The sequence below is a fragment of the Schistocerca cancellata genome, chromosome 3, assembly GCF_023864275.1.
Source record: "Schistocerca cancellata isolate TAMUIC-IGC-003103 chromosome 3, iqSchCanc2.1, whole genome shotgun sequence".
Classification (NCBI taxonomy): domain Eukaryota; kingdom Metazoa; phylum Arthropoda; class Insecta; order Orthoptera; family Acrididae; genus Schistocerca; species Schistocerca cancellata.
In genome coordinates, this window is record NC_064628.1 from 407,364,729 (window position 1) to 407,382,055 (window position 17,327).

Below are 17,327 nucleotides of genomic sequence, written 5' to 3' on the forward strand. Positions count from 1 at the left end.
GTGGTATTAATGAGCGCAACTTTGTCCGACAGTGCCAAGTTGCGTGGCGCATGAATCTTAACCACGGCGCGCATTTTGTAAAGAGTGGACCGCCAATTGAGGGCTTGCATCTGTTGTAAATTGTCCGACAGAGTCACGCCGAGCACCTTAGACTGGCGTTTCACGCAGTACCAATGTCGGTATTCGGTTCGCATGCGCTCCGTCAACGGGAGGAGAACCGTCTTACGCGGATTTACGACGGCGCCTGTCGCCCGTTCGTACTGCTGCAGGACGCCATAGAGGCGGTCGACGTCGTCTGCCCGTTCGATGAAGACGCCCAAGTCATCGGCATACGCGCGACACACAAGCGCCGGTCGTCTCCCACGCGAATCCCTCGACAAGTGCGGCCAATGGTACGGAGAAGCGGGTCCAGGGCAATCGCGAACAGCGTCATAGAAAGGGGACAACCCTGTCGGACTGAGTGGCTGATGTGGACCTTGTCGCTGGCGATACCGTTTACGATAACGCGCGATGTGGCACTACGCAATATATTACTTATCATGGTGATAAACTTCGTCCCGAAACTCATGCGAGTCATCAATCTGCGAAGGTAAAAATGGCTCACACGATCGAACGCGGTTTTAAAATCGATTAATAAAATCCCTGCACTTCGAAGTCTGCTACTTTTCGTGTGGCCGATGCAGTCTCTGTAGGCTAAAACGGCGTCTAAAATATTGCGGTCCCGCACAGCGCACGACTGCGATTCAGCTAAAACTTTTCCCATAACTTGCTTAAGTCTATTTGCAACGCACCTGGCCATTATCTTGTAATCTGAATTTAGAAGCGTAATAGGGCGCACATTTTCTAAACTCGGCGTCGCTGTCGATTTCGGAATGAGGACGATACGTCCTTCTTGAAATTCTGCCGGGATTTCCGCGCCGTTTCGGATGTCATTGGCTATTTCCGTTAAAAGGTCACTAAAAGTATCAAAAAATGTAAGATAAAACTCTGCTGGTATGCCGTCGTTCCCGGGGGATTTCCCTGTCTGACTGCCTTTAACGGCATCCTCGATGTCATCCGCGGTATAAACCGCGTTAAGATTAAGTCGATCCCGCCGTGTTAAAATATGCGGCACTTGACCTAAAAGAACATTGATTGCGGCGGCATCGACAGCAGTGTCGGTAGAAAGAGAGTTAAAATACTGGTATAATTCCGCCTGAATTGCCTGGTGGTCCGTGGTTCTGATCCCGGTGGCTAGCGTCCACGCGGTTAGCCGTAACTTTGCGCGGCGGCACCTCTCCCTACGGCGGTGGTACTCAGAGACCGTCTCTCCGGGCACGGCGCCCACAGGCTGGCTCCGCCTCACTGTCCCCTCACATTTCTGCCGCAAATCCTGCAGCAACTTCGCTTTAAATTCTCTCAAAGTGGGCAACAGTTCCGGCTGCGCAGTAACGCGCTGCGCGAGGTCGCGCAAACACTGGCGGTAGAAGTCGACCGTAGCCCGGTGCCACCGTGCCGCTTCGTGACTAAAATCAATTAAGAATTTTCTGACCGCCGGTTTGGCCACCTTGGTCCACCAGTAAATAGCGGTGGAACCGTCCGGCCGGCGCCGCATAAGGTTGTGCCACAGATTTAATAAACACGTTTTAAAATAGTGATCACGTAAAATGCTACAGTTTAATTTCCACACATTTTGAAATGACGAACGTTGGCACATGCCTAAATTTAACTGACAAATGTAACTACAATGGTCAGAAAAAACCACCGGTTGCACCTCTGTAGTGACGATGGTATGTGCAAGCTGTGGCGAGACGTAAATTCTGTTTAAACGACTATGTCCGGTAGCATAAAAATACGTAAACTCTGTACGGTGGGGGTTGAGAACCCGCCACGAGTCTCGCAGCTGTAAACCAGTAACCAGTGTCTTCAATTCGTCACACCGGTTTGGCTGTGGTTCCTGATCGCGATCGTCAATTACACCATTAAAATCACCTCCGAGGATAAAATTATCTCTATTTTGATATAAAACCTGGCACAGTTCCTTAGCATAAAAATTATTCCGCGCAGGTTTGTTACCAGAGTGCGCGTAAACGTTAACAAACGCGTAACCATTAATTTCACAAACTATGACCCGCCCATTGGGTAAGCATTCTATATTTTGCACCTCGATGTCCGATCGGACTAAAATAACAGTCCCCGTACTGTCATCCGCTATGATATTATCGTACGCAGAGAACTAGTTAAATTCGCGGATAAAAGATAATGCTTCAGCGGTCACCTCTTGTAAAAAAGCTACCTGACAACAACTTTCAGTTAAAAAATTATAAAGTGCTGTCGCTTTGTGATGGCTACGCATTTTATTAACGTTGGCCGTTAGTACCGTGAACTGATTACCAGCAACCATAAAAGAAGAAAACAAAGAAAACACAGATAAAACAGTGAAAACACTCACAAAATAAAACCTTAAAATACAAGTACGACTCTACATGGGTTGTCGGCGGCGTGCTTAAAATACGGAATGCCACACTTTAAGTAGTTGTAAATTAATCATCAGGCATCTCATCACCCCACGCCCCCGGTCGGGTAACAGGTGGGGACGCACCCGCGACAGACATCGTTGGCAAGTCTCTACGATGTGGTGTTGCTACAGCGTCCTGTGTGACAGGGCGGACGCTCGTAACTAGAGGCGCATCTGTCACGGCACGTTGTGGAACCGATTCACTGGGAGGTAGCGCTTCCGATTGGTGGATGAGAGTTTGCAGATGCCGAACCACTTCGGCCCTGTGCGCTTCCGAGCCCGCAGCCTGGCCGCCGCCAGCACCGCTGCCGTCCGCTCTCGCGCCTACAGCTGATCGGGTCACGTGAGCGGCCGCGCCGGGCCGACCTTCCGCGCTCTCGCGCTGCCCCCCCCCCCTCCTTACGCCGCTGCCGTTTTGTCTTCCCTTGAGAAAGCGGTCTCCTAACAGGCGACGGACTACGCCCTCGCCTCGCAGACGACCGTCTAGAATCGGTCGACGAACTCCTACTTCTGTCGCGTCCATCAGTGTCCTGATCACTACGCGACCGAATGGACGCACGAACAGAAGAGGACGAGTCGTGGCTGTCGAGAGAGGGGGCAGTGTCCACGTGTGCACGGCCTGCCGTGACCATATGCGAGACGTCCGTCACCTGTTGTGGCAGAACGAAAACTGCCCTGTCCACGTCCGCTAGAGTCACAGATTGATCGACTGCCACGACACCGGGACTGGCTGTGGGGGTGGGCGTCTCGTCGGTGACCAATTCGGGTACTGAGGCAATGGCTACTGTGGCGGCAACGGCCGGGGCGGGTTCTGTCCCCACGACGGGTGTTGTTGCACGCGCGTCTGTCTCCGGTAAGGCTACCGCGTTTAACGTCACGGGATCACTATCAGTCTGCATGTTCTCCGGAACAGTGGCAGGGGGCGCGTCCATGTCTGCCGGAATATCTACACGGCGAGCCGCCTGCGGGGGGGCTCCTAAAGCGACCGCCGCCCAACTCACAGGTACGCTACTGTGTTCGCCCAGCGGCAGTTGTAAAGGACCCTTACGCCGTGGGCAATTTTGGCGAAAGTGATCCGGTCTATTACAGAAAGAACACGTTTGCGGCTGCCCACTGTACGTAATAAACGCGCAATGCCCGGCCATGTAAACAAATGACGGCACATGCTTACGCACAATCATACGAACACTCCGCAGACCGTTTTCAAATTGGATGGGGTACGCGGCGGACCATTTTTCTTTGATAACGGAAAGGACAGTGCCGTAAGGGCCGAGACAACGAGAAATAGTTTCGTTTTTTACTTCGAACGGCAGATTAAACACCCTGACAGTTCGTAGGCCATAACCCGCGTTCGTCACTTTCACCTCACTCACGGTTTGATTATCGTGCTTAAAGTGCCGCACACCATCATTTACATTAACAACTGTATCACATAGTTCCGAACTACTTAACTTCAAAAAGACGGAATTTAGAAAAGTGTCCAATTGAAGTCCTAAAATGTCACAAGCCGGGATTTGCAAATCATTAATTATCCAATTATGAATTGCGATAGCGGTCGGACGAGGTACAGATCGGTTAAATTCGCACTGAATATTGTTGTTCCTATCTTCACTTTCCATCGTGGTCAGTACGTACCGTTAAAGAAGCAGCAAAGCAAGCAAGTTGCCTCGCGAACACCACACGCTGCGGCGCGCAGAACGTCAACACCACGGGCCGGCGGAGCGCAGGGCACCGAGGTGTTGGCAGGCGCGCGGCCGACCGGCGTATGGCCTGTGCGGGGTGCGGCAGTGCCGTGCTGGAGGGCGCCACTGGTAGCGATGTGAGCTACCTCGCTTCGCCTCACACCAGGCGTTTGCGTAGTTTGCAGTGCATTCGTACCATTCCTATCCCGGTCCCCGTCCCGACTTGTCCCGACTGCCACTCGGGTCGTGGCCCATATAACAGCGCAAGCACGAGAAACATCTGCAGGAGGAGACGAGACGACTAAAGAATAAATTTATGATTACATATCGAACTAGGAAGTGTACACCGCTACAGAGCAACAGGCGCTGCCGTATTTCAGAACATACCTGCCGATTCGTACTGTTTTGTCGTTTTCAAAGACTTCCTGGCAAACTTGGTTAGCATATTCTCCCTCAAACTGAGATAATTACTGCAATTTCGTACCTTATGGTCATTACAGTATTTTAAAACGCTTAAGGAAGTATCTTTGTCACAACAGAAAGGTGTTACGGAAACAGGGCTGGCAGGGGTGGCGGCAAAAGAAGAAAAAATGTGAAGGGGAGCCAACAGCACCTTTTTTTTTTTTTAATTTAGTTTGACGTTGAACCCTTAGGAATACAAAGGTCCATGTGGCCAACGGAAACATGTCCAAAACGAAGTGAGAAAAAAATAAGGTCCCTGGAAGGTGTGGTAGTAACGTGAGGAAGAAAGAAACGAAAACACGAAACACAAATTAAAGACCATTCTAGGAGGACAATGACCAGAAGTCGGCAGCGGAGGCCCACCGCCGCCAGAGAGAGGCAAAGAAAGAGACTCTCAAATAAAAAAAACCACAAACAACGACCACACTAAACATGCCAAATATGTCTGGCGCGCGGGAATGGTGAAGTCTACGCAATTCCGGCAGCAACAAACATATTTCGTCTTCTCGATTAGCTTGATTTCCGTGCCCAAGAGGCAACCATTTCAAACACGAAATATCTGTAAGCACCGTCTCACAGTTCAGGGACAATCAATGACAGTCCTGCAATAGTCGCAAAATTTAAGTAAAAGTCAACAATAGGGAACAAGCGTCAAATCCAGGAGAGAAAGACCAAAAGGGACTATCCTAAGGACAATCGCCCAAAATGGCGGAAGAAAAGTCAAGCCAGTGAGACAAATTTACTGTCAGACATCAAGAAAATGGAACAATTGTACAAATCCGCACATCCCACCAAAAGGAACAGTGGAATGGGGAAGTACATAATCATGGCCGAAGAGAAATATGTAATTTGGTAAAGGCGGTCCGTAGAGTGACATCTAAAAATCGGGCATAATTGGAAACACACTGCGGGTTCTGTTTCTCCCGTCCATAGTAGTCCCAAAGATAGGTCAAAAACTGCAAGCGATCCACGAGTCGGAGAGAAAAAATTGCATGTGCGGCATGCGCGGCGATCCACACGGCAGCGTTCTCTTGGTGGCAGGATACGGCCGCCAATCGGGAACCAGGATATACGAAGGTTGTATGGCACGCGGGGTAGTCCTATTGATCAATGCCAACATCTCACGGGTGGCATCCCACACCTCTTCAAACTGGGGGCACACAAAACGGTGTTCGATCGTGTCCTCAGCCGCGCACCGCCCACAGAGGCCACTCGGGAGGAGATTGATTGCGTGCAGTTTCGCATTCGTGGCAACGGTGCGATTCACAACTTTATACCAGGTGTCCCGAACATCTGATGTCAACAATTTACTGGAAATGTTGGACCACACCGTCCGCCAATCGTATTGCGGCAGCCTCAACTCCCATTTGTTAGTCGGCGGAGTTCCGCGGAGGGCCTCTGCGATCGCGCTGACGCTACCCCTGCGCCGGTCGTCACCTATCAGATAGCTAGTGTGGAGGAAGTACTGGCGAACGAAATTCAATTTGTACGGGATAGCCTGGACAGAGACAGGCGCGCGGAGAGAAGCAGGGCGGTAAAGGTCGAAGAGTACCGACGTGGGGCAAAGCCCCGCATTGGCTATTACACAGTTGGTTCGGTGGAGAAAAAGGGCAGCACACGTGGAAGGAAAATCAACCATACTGAGGCCGCCCCTGTCCGGCGGGAGCGTACAAATATTGTAGGCGACTTTAAAGATTTCGTCTCGCCAGACCAGCCAAGAAACAGCATGCTTAATGGCCCGTTCGATCTCCTTCGGCACCGGCAAAACTTGAGCCAAGTACCAGCCCTTGGCCAACATCTGGGTATTAACAACCGAAACTCTCTCCAGCAAAGACAAATTTCGTTTGGCGGCAGCCTGAGTCGCCGCTCGAACAGAATATAACACCGCGCGCCAATTTAACACCGCCATCTGTTGTACATTGGCAGTCATTTGGATCCCGAGAATCTTATGTCGCAACTTTATGGTGTACCAATCACGACGGACAGCCCTCATGGTCGCAGTAAGCGGCAGTAAGATGGACTTACGGGGGTTCACAACCGCACCCGATGCCGTTTCAAACTGGTGAAGAATGAGGCGTAGCGTATCAATATCGTCGGGACGTTGGATAAAAACTCCCAAGTCATCCGCATACGCCCGGCAGACAAGCGAACCCGTACCAAACGGGACACCGTGGCAAACATTCGTTATTTTACGGAGCAGAGGATCCAACGCTAAAACGAGTAATCCCATGGAAAGCGGGCACCCTTGGCGGACGGATCTGTTCATCCTGAGGATATCACCGACCTGGCCATGAAAAAGGATTCTGGAAGTAGCCGATTTCAAAAGGTTGGATATCACTTGTACGAATTTTAAACCAAACCCCAATTTAGACATGACCCGCCGCAAGTACTCGTGACTGATTCTATCAAACGCATTATGAAAGTCAATGGAGAGTACCGCAGCCCGGCCGCCACGGCGGGACGTGGCATAAGCGATACACTCACGATACGCGAGGACAGCATCATAAATAGTCCGTCCAGGGACGGCACACGATTGATAAGGACTAATGACGGTCTTCAACGCCGGCCGCAAACGGTGTGAAAAGCAGCGTGCTATGATTTTATAATCGGCGTTTAATAGAGTAATCGGCCGTAAAGTCACCGCACTTGGGGTGCCAGTTGTTTTCGGGATGAGGACGATGAGACCCTCTAAAAATTCTTCCGGCACATCGAGACCATTATGTATTTCATTAACCATGGCAACGAAAGTGTCAGTTAAAAGACCGGACAATTTCTCATAAAATTCCACAGGGATTCCGTCATTGCCAGGGGCCTTTCCCTTCGGGCTAGCCTTAACGGCGGCAGAAACATCAGCAGCTGTAAAACGCTCATTTAAAAGAAGTCTATCCTGACGCGTTAAAATGGAAGGCAGGTCGTGTAAAAACGTCTGCAAGGAGGCGTCATTCAAAGGTTGAGATTGAAAGAGGTTAGAGTAGTGATCGTAAATTTCGTCCTGAATCACCCGTCGATCTGAAGTCCTAAGACCGTCACGCGTTATCCAGTCCGTGAATAAAAGTTTTTCACGCCGCAAACGGGCTCGTCGTAAATGATACAATGAAAGTGGTTCCTCCAACGTGGGATCGAAAGGCCTGCTACGGACAACAGAGCCCTGTGCCTTCCGATGCAGATGGTTTAAAATCTTCGTCTTAATTTTCCGTAACGTGGAAAGGAGTTCAGGGCGGTCGGTAACCCGAGTAATTAAATCCTGTAAATAATCGCGATAAAAAGCGACCGTCATCATTTCCCAATGGGCCTTCTCGCGACAGTAATTAATGAGCAAAGTACGAATAGCCGGTTTAGCGTGACGGAGCCACCAATCGACAGTAGAACGCGCCTGTGGGCGGCGCTGAAGAAGTTGTTGCCACAACAAATGCACCTGTTCGACAAGACTGACGTCATCCAAAACACTAACATTGAATTTCCAATAGGAGCGCGTACGTTCCGGGCGAACATACGGGACATTAAAAGCACACAAGTAGCTACAATGATCCGAAAAAGCGACGGGAGCAACTTCCGCCTGCAAGATTTGAGCAGTGAGGTCCGGCGAGATATACATATATTCTGTCCAATCTACTATGCCCAGTGGGATAAAAATAAGTAAAACCTTTAGCAGTCGGACTAAAACGAAGCCACGTATCCTCAAGTTTATAAGTGTCAACTAAAGTTTGCAGTGCAAGACACTTATTCGCCGTCGGCTCCTGGTCGGCAATCACGTAAAACACAATTAAAATAACCACCTAAGATGATCCGTCGGTGGTTTCGATGGAAGAACTGACATAAATCGTGATTGAAAAAAGTATCCCTCAGACGTTTATTGTCAGTTCAAGAGGGGGCGTACACGTTAACAAAAAATATGTCACAGATAACACATGCCAACCCTCGTCCATTTGGTAAAATTTCTATGGGCTTATACTCTAAACCGGGCGTGATTAAAATAGCCATACCAAAAGTCGCTTCCGGATCAATATTAAGAATAACATTATAGGCAGTAAGATGCGGGACAACGTCAGCTGTAATTTCTTGAAGGAAAACCACATCGCAACGAGCAGATTGCAAAAAGTGTAAGAGGGCGTTAATTTTACGGTCACTTCGGATTTTATTGACATTAAGTGTGAGGACAACTGGTGGAATGCACGCGTCAGGGTGGACTCTGTAACTTAAGCGTAACTAGAAAAAGTGATTTTCCTCCACATCCTCAGACCACTGCATGGTGTCCGAAGGAGCAGGTGCGGTGTCCGGAATGGCCCGGGAAGCGGGGGTGGCGGGCACCGACACAGGTGGACCGTGTACGAAAGGTGCGTCGCGACGCTCTTGGACCAAAGTATCCGTCAGTCCCTCAACCGCCTGTTCGAAGGTGACGTCGACGCCCTCAGTGGGCGCCGTTTTCGAACGCTTCTTTGACCTCTTACGCTTCGATTTTGGATCGGCAGGGACGGACTGAGTGGAAACTTGGGACACCTCACTTTCGGCACTGCTAGCATCCGCCTCGCCGGCAGTGGACGGGCCCGGCTGTGACGGCAATTTCCGCTTGTCTGTCGGCGGGGCGGGGACTGAAATCGGCCGCGGTGACGCGACCAACATTTCAGAAGTCTCCGCAAAGGGCACGTCCGGAACACTGACGGCTGGCAAATCAGCAATACGGACCTCGCGAGGGGTGCGTGCGGCAGGTAAACTTTGTCCTGACATAACCGGGGGCACGACAACTGTCGGCGGAGGCACAGTTTCGGACACAGGAGCCACAGCCGCAGGAGCGGCAGAAACCTGTTGGTCGGGAGGGGTGAGCGAGGGGGCTCCAACCAACGCGCCCGCATACGTGGTGTTGTCAACAGCTTCGCGCGGCAGCTGCGCCGGCCTGCGCAAAGTGCAGGTCTGTCGCAAATGATCCGTTTTGCCACACACGTTGCACGTCTGCGGCTGCCCACTATAGCTGAGGAAAGCTCGCGTGCCAGCAATGACCAAATACGACGGTATGTGTTTCTTCAAATCCACACGGACCGTCCGTACACCACTCAGAACACGGTACCTAAATCCTGCAGGCCACACATCATTCTCTACACTAAGAACGGTGCCAAATTCCCCAAGTTTACGAGCAATGGCCTCATTGGGGCATTCAAAGGGAACATTATAAACTTTCACATTTCGAATGCCGAAGCCTGCCGGCAGAATCAAAACGTCAGACAAAGCACCGTCCACGTGCTTAAACTTCTTGACGCCACCACTTTCACTAACGAGCTTGTCGACAAAATCTGCGGTCGGAAGTTTCAAAAATACAGAGTTTAGAATAAAGTCAAGCTGAATGCCGACCAAATCAGATTCGGGGATACGCAATTCGGAAAATACCCATTCGTGAACATCAAACGACGACGGCCTAGCCGCGTTCCTGTCAAAAATACACTGTACTGAGTTATCACGGTTGATAGTAATGCGGCAAAAACTTACAGTAATTAGTAGATGAAAGAAAGCTGCGAGGCGCAACTACAAACACGCGACTGGGACACCGCCTGCAGCGCACGAGCGTGTTGACAGGCACGAGCCTAGGACACGTCCGGGCTGGCGCGCGGTCGACCGGCGTATGGCCTGTGCGGGGTGCGGCAGTGCCGTGCTGGAGGACGCCACTGGTGGCGATGTGAGCTTCCTCGCTTCGCCTCACACGAGGTGTTTGCCTAGTTTGCAGTGCATTCGTACCATTCCTGTCCCGGTCCCCGTCCCGACTTGTCCCGACTGCCGCCCGCTGCCGCTCGGGTCGTGGCCCATATAACAGCGCAAGCACGAGAAACGTCTGCAGGAGGAGACGAGACGACTAAAGAATAAATTTATGACTACATATCGAACTAGGAAGTGTACACCGCTACAGAGCAACAGGCGTTGCCGTATTTTAGAACATACCTGCCGATTCGTACTGTTTTGTCGTTTTCAAAGACTTCCTGGCGAACTTGGTTAGCACATTCTCCCTCAAACTGAGATAATTACTGCAATTTCATACCTTATGGTCATTACAGTAGTTTAAAACGCTTAAGGAAGTATCTTTGTCACAACAGAAAGGTGGTATGGAAACAGGGCTGGCAGGGGTGGCGGCAAAAGAAGAAAAAATGTGAAGGGGAGCCAACAGCACATTTTTTTATATTTTTTTAATTTTAATTTTTTTTTAAATAATTGATCCCCTTATAGCCCGGCTTTGTCGCTCTCCATATAACGCCTTCTATTGGCGAGCTTCATGAGCTATAAAGGTGCTGTTGACTCCATGTCCCACCACGAACGGACGAAAAAGAATCAGTATCCCACATTGGTATCCTTGAGATTGTCGATGTCCGTCGGGAAAAAGCGGCAGGTACAAAGAAAAATCCATAATCCATAAATCTTCGAAATGGAGACAATTATTCCACCAGAAAAAACAAGGGTCCAGTATAGAAAAATATAAAAATAAGCCACTTCCTCATTTGCACTAGTACCGGGAATGTTCCACACCAGGAAAGCCGAGGAGTAAAGTCCATCAAGCGGAGAAGTGAAACTAAAAGGAGAAAATTAAAGTCACTGCACGGTAATACGAGAAAAATACTAAAAATTGCACTGCCGCCACATGGGGGACCTACATGAGAAAGTCAGTTCTGCTGAAAGGAAATTGCCGATGTCCACAGCATAAAAATAATCAGAAACAAGGAGAAGGTAAACTATACCAGAAATGAAAAAGAACACAATGAATAAAAAGGAGAGTTCCTCTGATTACACGTATTTCTATAACTGTTCGTTCCTTGAAAACACAGCTTGAGCGGTCAGAGTAGAAATGTATACCAAAACATCAAAACATGTTAAGTAGCCACCGACATCCGGGTAAAAGCATGAGCAAGGGCAACCTTCAAAAAATTCGCGAAATTAGCACGATAGCCAGGCATAGCTTCGCTTTGTACATGCTGAGTCCATAAGTAGGTAAGATAATCCAAATCGGTTGTCAATTTCAGGGTAAATAATGCAAAAACGGTATCACCCAGGAGCCACACCGTGGCATTCTTCTTAGTATTCGGGTAGGCGGCGCACTGAGGGATTAAAAGCGTTGGTCGGCAAGACAGAACGCGTATCCACCCGAGTGATAAGACGAACCATATCTCTGGCGGTATTACAAACACTGCAATAATGGCCACACACAAAACGGTGTTCAAGAGTATCTTCCACACCACACAATTCACAAGCTCCAGACGAGATGAGGTTAATGGAGTGGAGCTTCGCATTCGTAGGGAAGGTACGATGCACAACCTTGTACCACACGGCGTGTACAGAGGAAGGAAGAACATTGCTGGCAAGATTTTTCCATGCCGTGACCCAATTATACCATGGTAGCCTGTACTCCCACTTACAACGCACAGTAGATCCACGGAAAGCAGAAACGATGTCGCAGACTCGAAGGCTGGGAACGTCACAGAGCTCCAGGTAGCTGTTTTCCATATAGTGGCGACACACATAATTAAGAAAAAAGGGAATGTGCGAGACATTCACCGGCGCCGCCGCAGATGGAGGACGATACATATTGAAGACCGCCGCAGTGGTACCGTGCGGACCCTCATCATAACAACGGTGGTCCGTTTCCAAAGGAGAGCAGAGCACTTCGCGCGAAGATCTACTAGACCCAAACCACCATCTGTCGGGCTTAGAGTACATGTGTCATACGAGACTTTAAAAATGTCACCTCGCCATAAAAACCAATACACCGCCTGCTTGAGGGCACGTTCCAATTGCCGAGGCAGTGGAAGGACCAGCGCGAGATACCACGCCCTGGCCAGAATGTTAGTATTGATCAAGGCCACCTCATCACGAAGCGCCAACGTGCGAGCAGCATAGATCTTGGCAACGGCACGCACCTTATGCAGCGTGGACCGCCAATTAAGCGCTTCCATCCGTTGGGGGTGAGAAGAAAAAAGCACGCCCAGGACTTTTTGCTGTTCGCGGACACAGAACCAGTTCCGCTGTAAGGACCGTGCGCTGGGTGTAAGAGGCAAACAAACTGTCTTAGCAGGGTTGGCAACGGCACCTGTGGCTTTTTCAGAGCGTTGCAGTGCGCCATATAAAGTGTCAACGTCATCAGAATGGCCAATAGAAACACCAAGGTCGTCGGCGTATGCCTTGCAAATGAGGCGGTTCGTCCCTATCTGAATGCCGCGGCATTCGCGGCCGATAATTCGCAGCAACGGATCTAAGGCTACAGAAAAAAGGGCCATCGAAAGGGGACACCCCTGCCGCACCGAGCGCCCAACACGGAAAGCCGGCGTCAAGCGGCCATTGACACTAACTCGTGACGTCGCATTCTGTAAAAGATGCTTTACCACAGTCGTAAACTTAAGACCGAATCCCATCCGCACAAGAACCTGGTGAAAGGTATACATGGCTAATGCGATCGAAAGCATTTTTGAAGTCAATTAATAATATTGCAGCCGTCAGTATTGGCGCACTTTTAACAAAGCCGATACAGTCGCGATAGGCGAGGACGGCGTCAAAAATGTTGCGACCCTGCACCGCACATGATTGACTGTCACTGAGTACCGACGGTAAAACAACTTTAAGGCGTTGAGCCACACAGCGCGTCACAATCTTAAAGTCGGCGTTAAGTAACGTGATCGGCCGAACAGCTTCAATGCAGGGCGTCGCAGTCGATTTAGGTACTAAGGTCACTACCCCTTCCTCAAACGCTGCAGGGATAACAGCACCATCCCGTATATCATTTAAAAGAGCCACAAAAACATCACGAAAAAGATCATAAAATTTCAAATAAAATTCAGCAGGAATGCAGTCGGGACCAGGCGATTTACACTTAGGTCTTCGTCGGATAGAGTCGTACAGGTCGTCAGGTACATAAGCGGCATTTAAATGCGTCCTATCCGTACGAGTTAAAACATGAGGTATGACTTGTAAAAAATCCCGCAACGCATCACAATCAACATCCAGCGCACGGAAAAGGGAACTAAAATGATTAAAAATATCCCGCTCAATGTCGGACTGGACAGTAAGTAGTCCGTCCACCGTCGCACTTTTTCCAGGTACTGGTGTGCAGACGGGCGCGCCTCCTTCGTTCCCTGTTCAGACGATAAAGTGACAAAGGTTCGCCAGCCACAACCCCCGCAGGCTGGCTGCGCACGACGACACCGTCACTAACAGCACGCAAATCAGCGAGAAGCTTAAGCTGGAATTGCTTAAAAGCGGGCAGCAAGGCAGGCTGTGACGTCACGCGCAGCGCGAGGTTTTGTAAACATTTTTTTTTTTCCTGTAAACATGCCTGATGGAAGCGCGCCGTAGAGCGACGCCAACGAGCCGCCTCGCGGCTAAAATCCATTAAAAACCGCCTGATCAGCGGCTTGGCCTCCCCGACCCACCAGTCCAGCACACGACAGTCACCTCCCTTAGTCCCGAGTAATTTGTGCCACAGATTGGTAAAACACCGCACAAAATGGTCGTCGGTCAATAAAGCACAATTAAATTTCCACAGATTCTTTCGTCTGGGAACAGAACATCTTGGTAATAAAAGCTGACAAACGTAACCGGAATGGTCAGAAAACATCAGGGGAAACATTTCTGTGCGGCATATACGGGCAGAAAGCGGGGCAGAAACGTAAATTCTGTCCAGGCGGCTGTGCCCCGTGGGATAAAAATGAGTGAAGTGCGTAACGTCAGGATGTAACTCACGCCACGAATCAACAAGCTGAAAACTATGTACCAAATCACCGAGCTCGCGACAAATATTGGGACGAGGCTCCTGATCGACAACATCTAAAACGCAATTAAAATCGCCGCCCACAACTAAAGCATCCACATTCCGATTGAACAGCGCACACAATTCCTGCCCATAAAAATCAGCCCTCGACGGCTTATCGTTCCCAGACGGAGCATAGACATTAACAAATACAACGCCCAGTATAGTGCAACTAATAGCACGACCATTTGGTAAAATAGCAACATTTGAAATGGCAAGGTCAGATCGGGCTAAAATGGCAGTTCCTGTACTGTGATCCGGTAAAACATTGTCAATAACAGTAAAGTCACTAAAATCGTGTAAAAAGACAAGTGCATCACGCGTCACCTCTTGTTATAAGACAACATGGCAGTGGTGATCACGTAAAAAAGTCCTTAAAGGCCAATATCTTGCACGGGTGACTCAACTTGTTAAGATTAATAGTGACAACATTCCACCGGCTAAAATCGTAAGTCATAGACTCACACAATTAAAAGACACACACAAAAGTAAAAACACATATAAAACACGGGATGTGCAGGTGCACGACAGAGGAGGGGGCACACAGGACACACACTACGTCTCCTCACCCTCCACAACATCCTTCGTCCGCTCCGTAGGCTCGAAGGGGGGAGGGGTGGCTGGGTGGCAGTAGCTGTCACGTCAGAAGCGACCGACACAGAATCCCTGACGGGCATCTCCACGTCGGAAGAAGGCACCGACACGCAGTCGTGAATAGAAGGGCCAGCGCGACGTCGGTGTACATCCTCAGCCTTGCGTTTAGTCGACATAGAACCCGCAGTCACAGCCGAGACTGTGTCTGGCGCTAAAACAGGCACGTCTACAGAGGCGGGTTGACTTAACACAGTCCGCAGATGGCGAACAGCAACGTCACGTTGCTGTGCTGCAACACTCAGATCAGCTGACTGTGCGTGGCGAGAGGAGGCGCGCTGCGGCTGTTGTTGTTGCTGTTTGCGCGGCGGCTGGCGCCCGGAGCCGGCAGCCTGAGGCGGCCGTAGCTCCACGTCGAGGTCGCGCCGCGGGGCGCGGCGTTGCGACGCCCAAGAAGAGGCGGGGGAGCGCCCTACTGGGGACGGACTACGGTCACCTCGCGTTAAACCCCTGTCGTAAGAAGGGGAGCTACTGGCACTGCGGAAGCGTTGCCTACTGGAACTCCGAGAACGAGCTTCATCCCGTTGCGCTTTTGGTTCCACAAAAACATTCCGTGATTCCGCAACAGGAAGAGGCTCAGAAACGTCAGAGGGTGCAACGACGGGTGCAGGCACAGAAGGAGAGGGCTCCGTCTGCGACACAGTAGGTGCAACAGAGTTCAAAATAGTGCGCGAAACACCATCGTTACCGACTGCTGCACGGAGTCAGAGACTGTCTCCGACACAACAGCACCCACAACCGGTTGAACAACAGCAGGCACGTTTTCCGAAACCGCGGACAAAAACTCGTGGCCGGTAGTCGCAAGAGCAGAGACAGTATGATCAGCAGACACATCCATCGCTTCCGCGGCGGCAGCAAGATTAACATCTGCCGCACGCCGCGCGGGCACGGCGTGGGTGGAGGGGTGGGGGCGCGGAATCCAAGACCGTAGCGGCGACGGAAGCAAAACTAGCTCCTTTCGAATTGGCCTCTAATGGTAGCTGAACAGGCCCTTTACGCTTCGGACAATCTTGCCGATAATGTCCTACGCCACTGCAAAAGGAGCAAGTTTGTCGCTGGCCACTGTACGTGACAAACGCACGGTGACCGTTTACCAAAACAAAAGAGGGATTATGTTGCCTAACCTCCATCTTGACACTACGCACACCGTTCCCTACTTGAAAAAAGTACGCAGACGACCATTTCTCTTTCACAACAGATAACACTGTGCCATGTGGCCGCAAGTGGCGAGAAATAGTGTCGTTGCGAATTTCAAAGGGAAGGTTAAAGAACCGTATTTGTCGAAAAACAAAACCAGTTTGAGACACAGTGACATTACTAATATTTCTGTTAAGGTGGCGAAATTTGCGAATACCGTCATTAACAGAAACAACAGCATCACACAGATCGGAAGATTTGAGTTTTAAGAACACAGAATTTAAGAACGTATCGAACTGAATACCGAGTACGTCATTAGTAGACAACAACAAATCCTCAATTAACCAACGATGAATCTCAAAAGCCGAAGGTTTCTCTACGGAACGATCAAACACGCACTGAACATTGTTCTGTCGCTCTTCACTATCATCGTGAAGTATATCCATTACTTACAGTTCAGTAGAGATAGAGCCACGTGGCAAAGAAAGCAGACGAACGCCGAGGCGCCGCCGGCCCAGTCGCACGAGGTAAACACAGCACGCCAGGCACCGAGGTGTTGCCAGGCGGTCACCCATCCAAGTATTAACCGGGCCCGATGTTGCTTAACATCGGTTATTGGACGAGAACCGGTGTAGTCAACATGGTATGGCCGTTGGCGCCCGTATAAGGTAGGCGCACGGCAGAATTCGCATTCGGCTCTTATCCCAACACACAAAAAATCATACTCTTCGGTCGAAATCAGCCGCATTTTTTTTATTGACAATTCGTCAGGTTAGCGCAAACGCAATCCTGAGTTCCAAAAATTATGCACGGGAAGGACGCACTACGTAATTTTTTTTTCCTTTTTTTCCTTTTACCTTTTGTGAAATTTATACATTTATTTTTTAACATTACAAGATAACACCTTTACAACAAAACATGAACAGAAATGTAATTGTAAGCACTTCCGCAATATGACGTGCCAGCAAAGCGACTGCCGAATTAGGGGCCGCGCCGCCGCGTGTGTCAGACGCCTTAACCACTCGGCCACGACTGCCGGTGGCGGAAGCGACTCCCAACAAGTGAAACCGCCATCTTTAGAAGCAATCTGATGCCAGGAAACGGCGTGGCCTCGCTCTGTCTTGTA

At 50.1% G+C, this 17,327-nt stretch overlaps 1 protein-coding gene across 1 annotated transcript; it reads right to left on the reverse strand.

Moving 5' to 3' along the window:
* Nucleotides 1-8,847: 8,847 nt before the first annotated feature.
* Nucleotides 8,848-15,902, reverse strand: LOC126176340 (fibrous sheath CABYR-binding protein-like). The gene is made up of 4 exons (XM_049923492.1): nt 15,753-15,902; nt 15,288-15,696; nt 9,704-9,926; nt 8,848-9,532 (listed from the first exon to the last, which is right to left on the reverse strand). Exons 1-4 carry the CDS (start codon nt 15,900-15,902, stop codon nt 8,848-8,850), a joined length of 1,467 nt encoding a protein of 488 aa, XP_049779449.1.
* Between the last annotated feature and the right edge of the window lie 1,425 nt (nt 15,903-17,327).

Excerpts from the sequence above, each read along its gene's own strand:
- LOC126176340 (XM_049923492.1), bottom strand. The coding sequence starts at position 15,902 with ATGGATGTGTCTGCTGATCATACTGTCTCTGCTCTTGCGACTACCGGC. Across the intron at positions 9,927-15,287 it reads GAGTGTTGCAGCACAGCAAC|ATTTTGTCGACAAGCTCGTT; the intron begins GTGACGTTGCTG and ends TTCCGACCGCAG. Across the intron at positions 9,533-9,703 it reads GTGTGGCCTGCAGGATTTAG|GCCGGCGCAGCTGCCGCGCG; the intron begins GTACCGTGTTCT and ends CACTTTGCGCAG.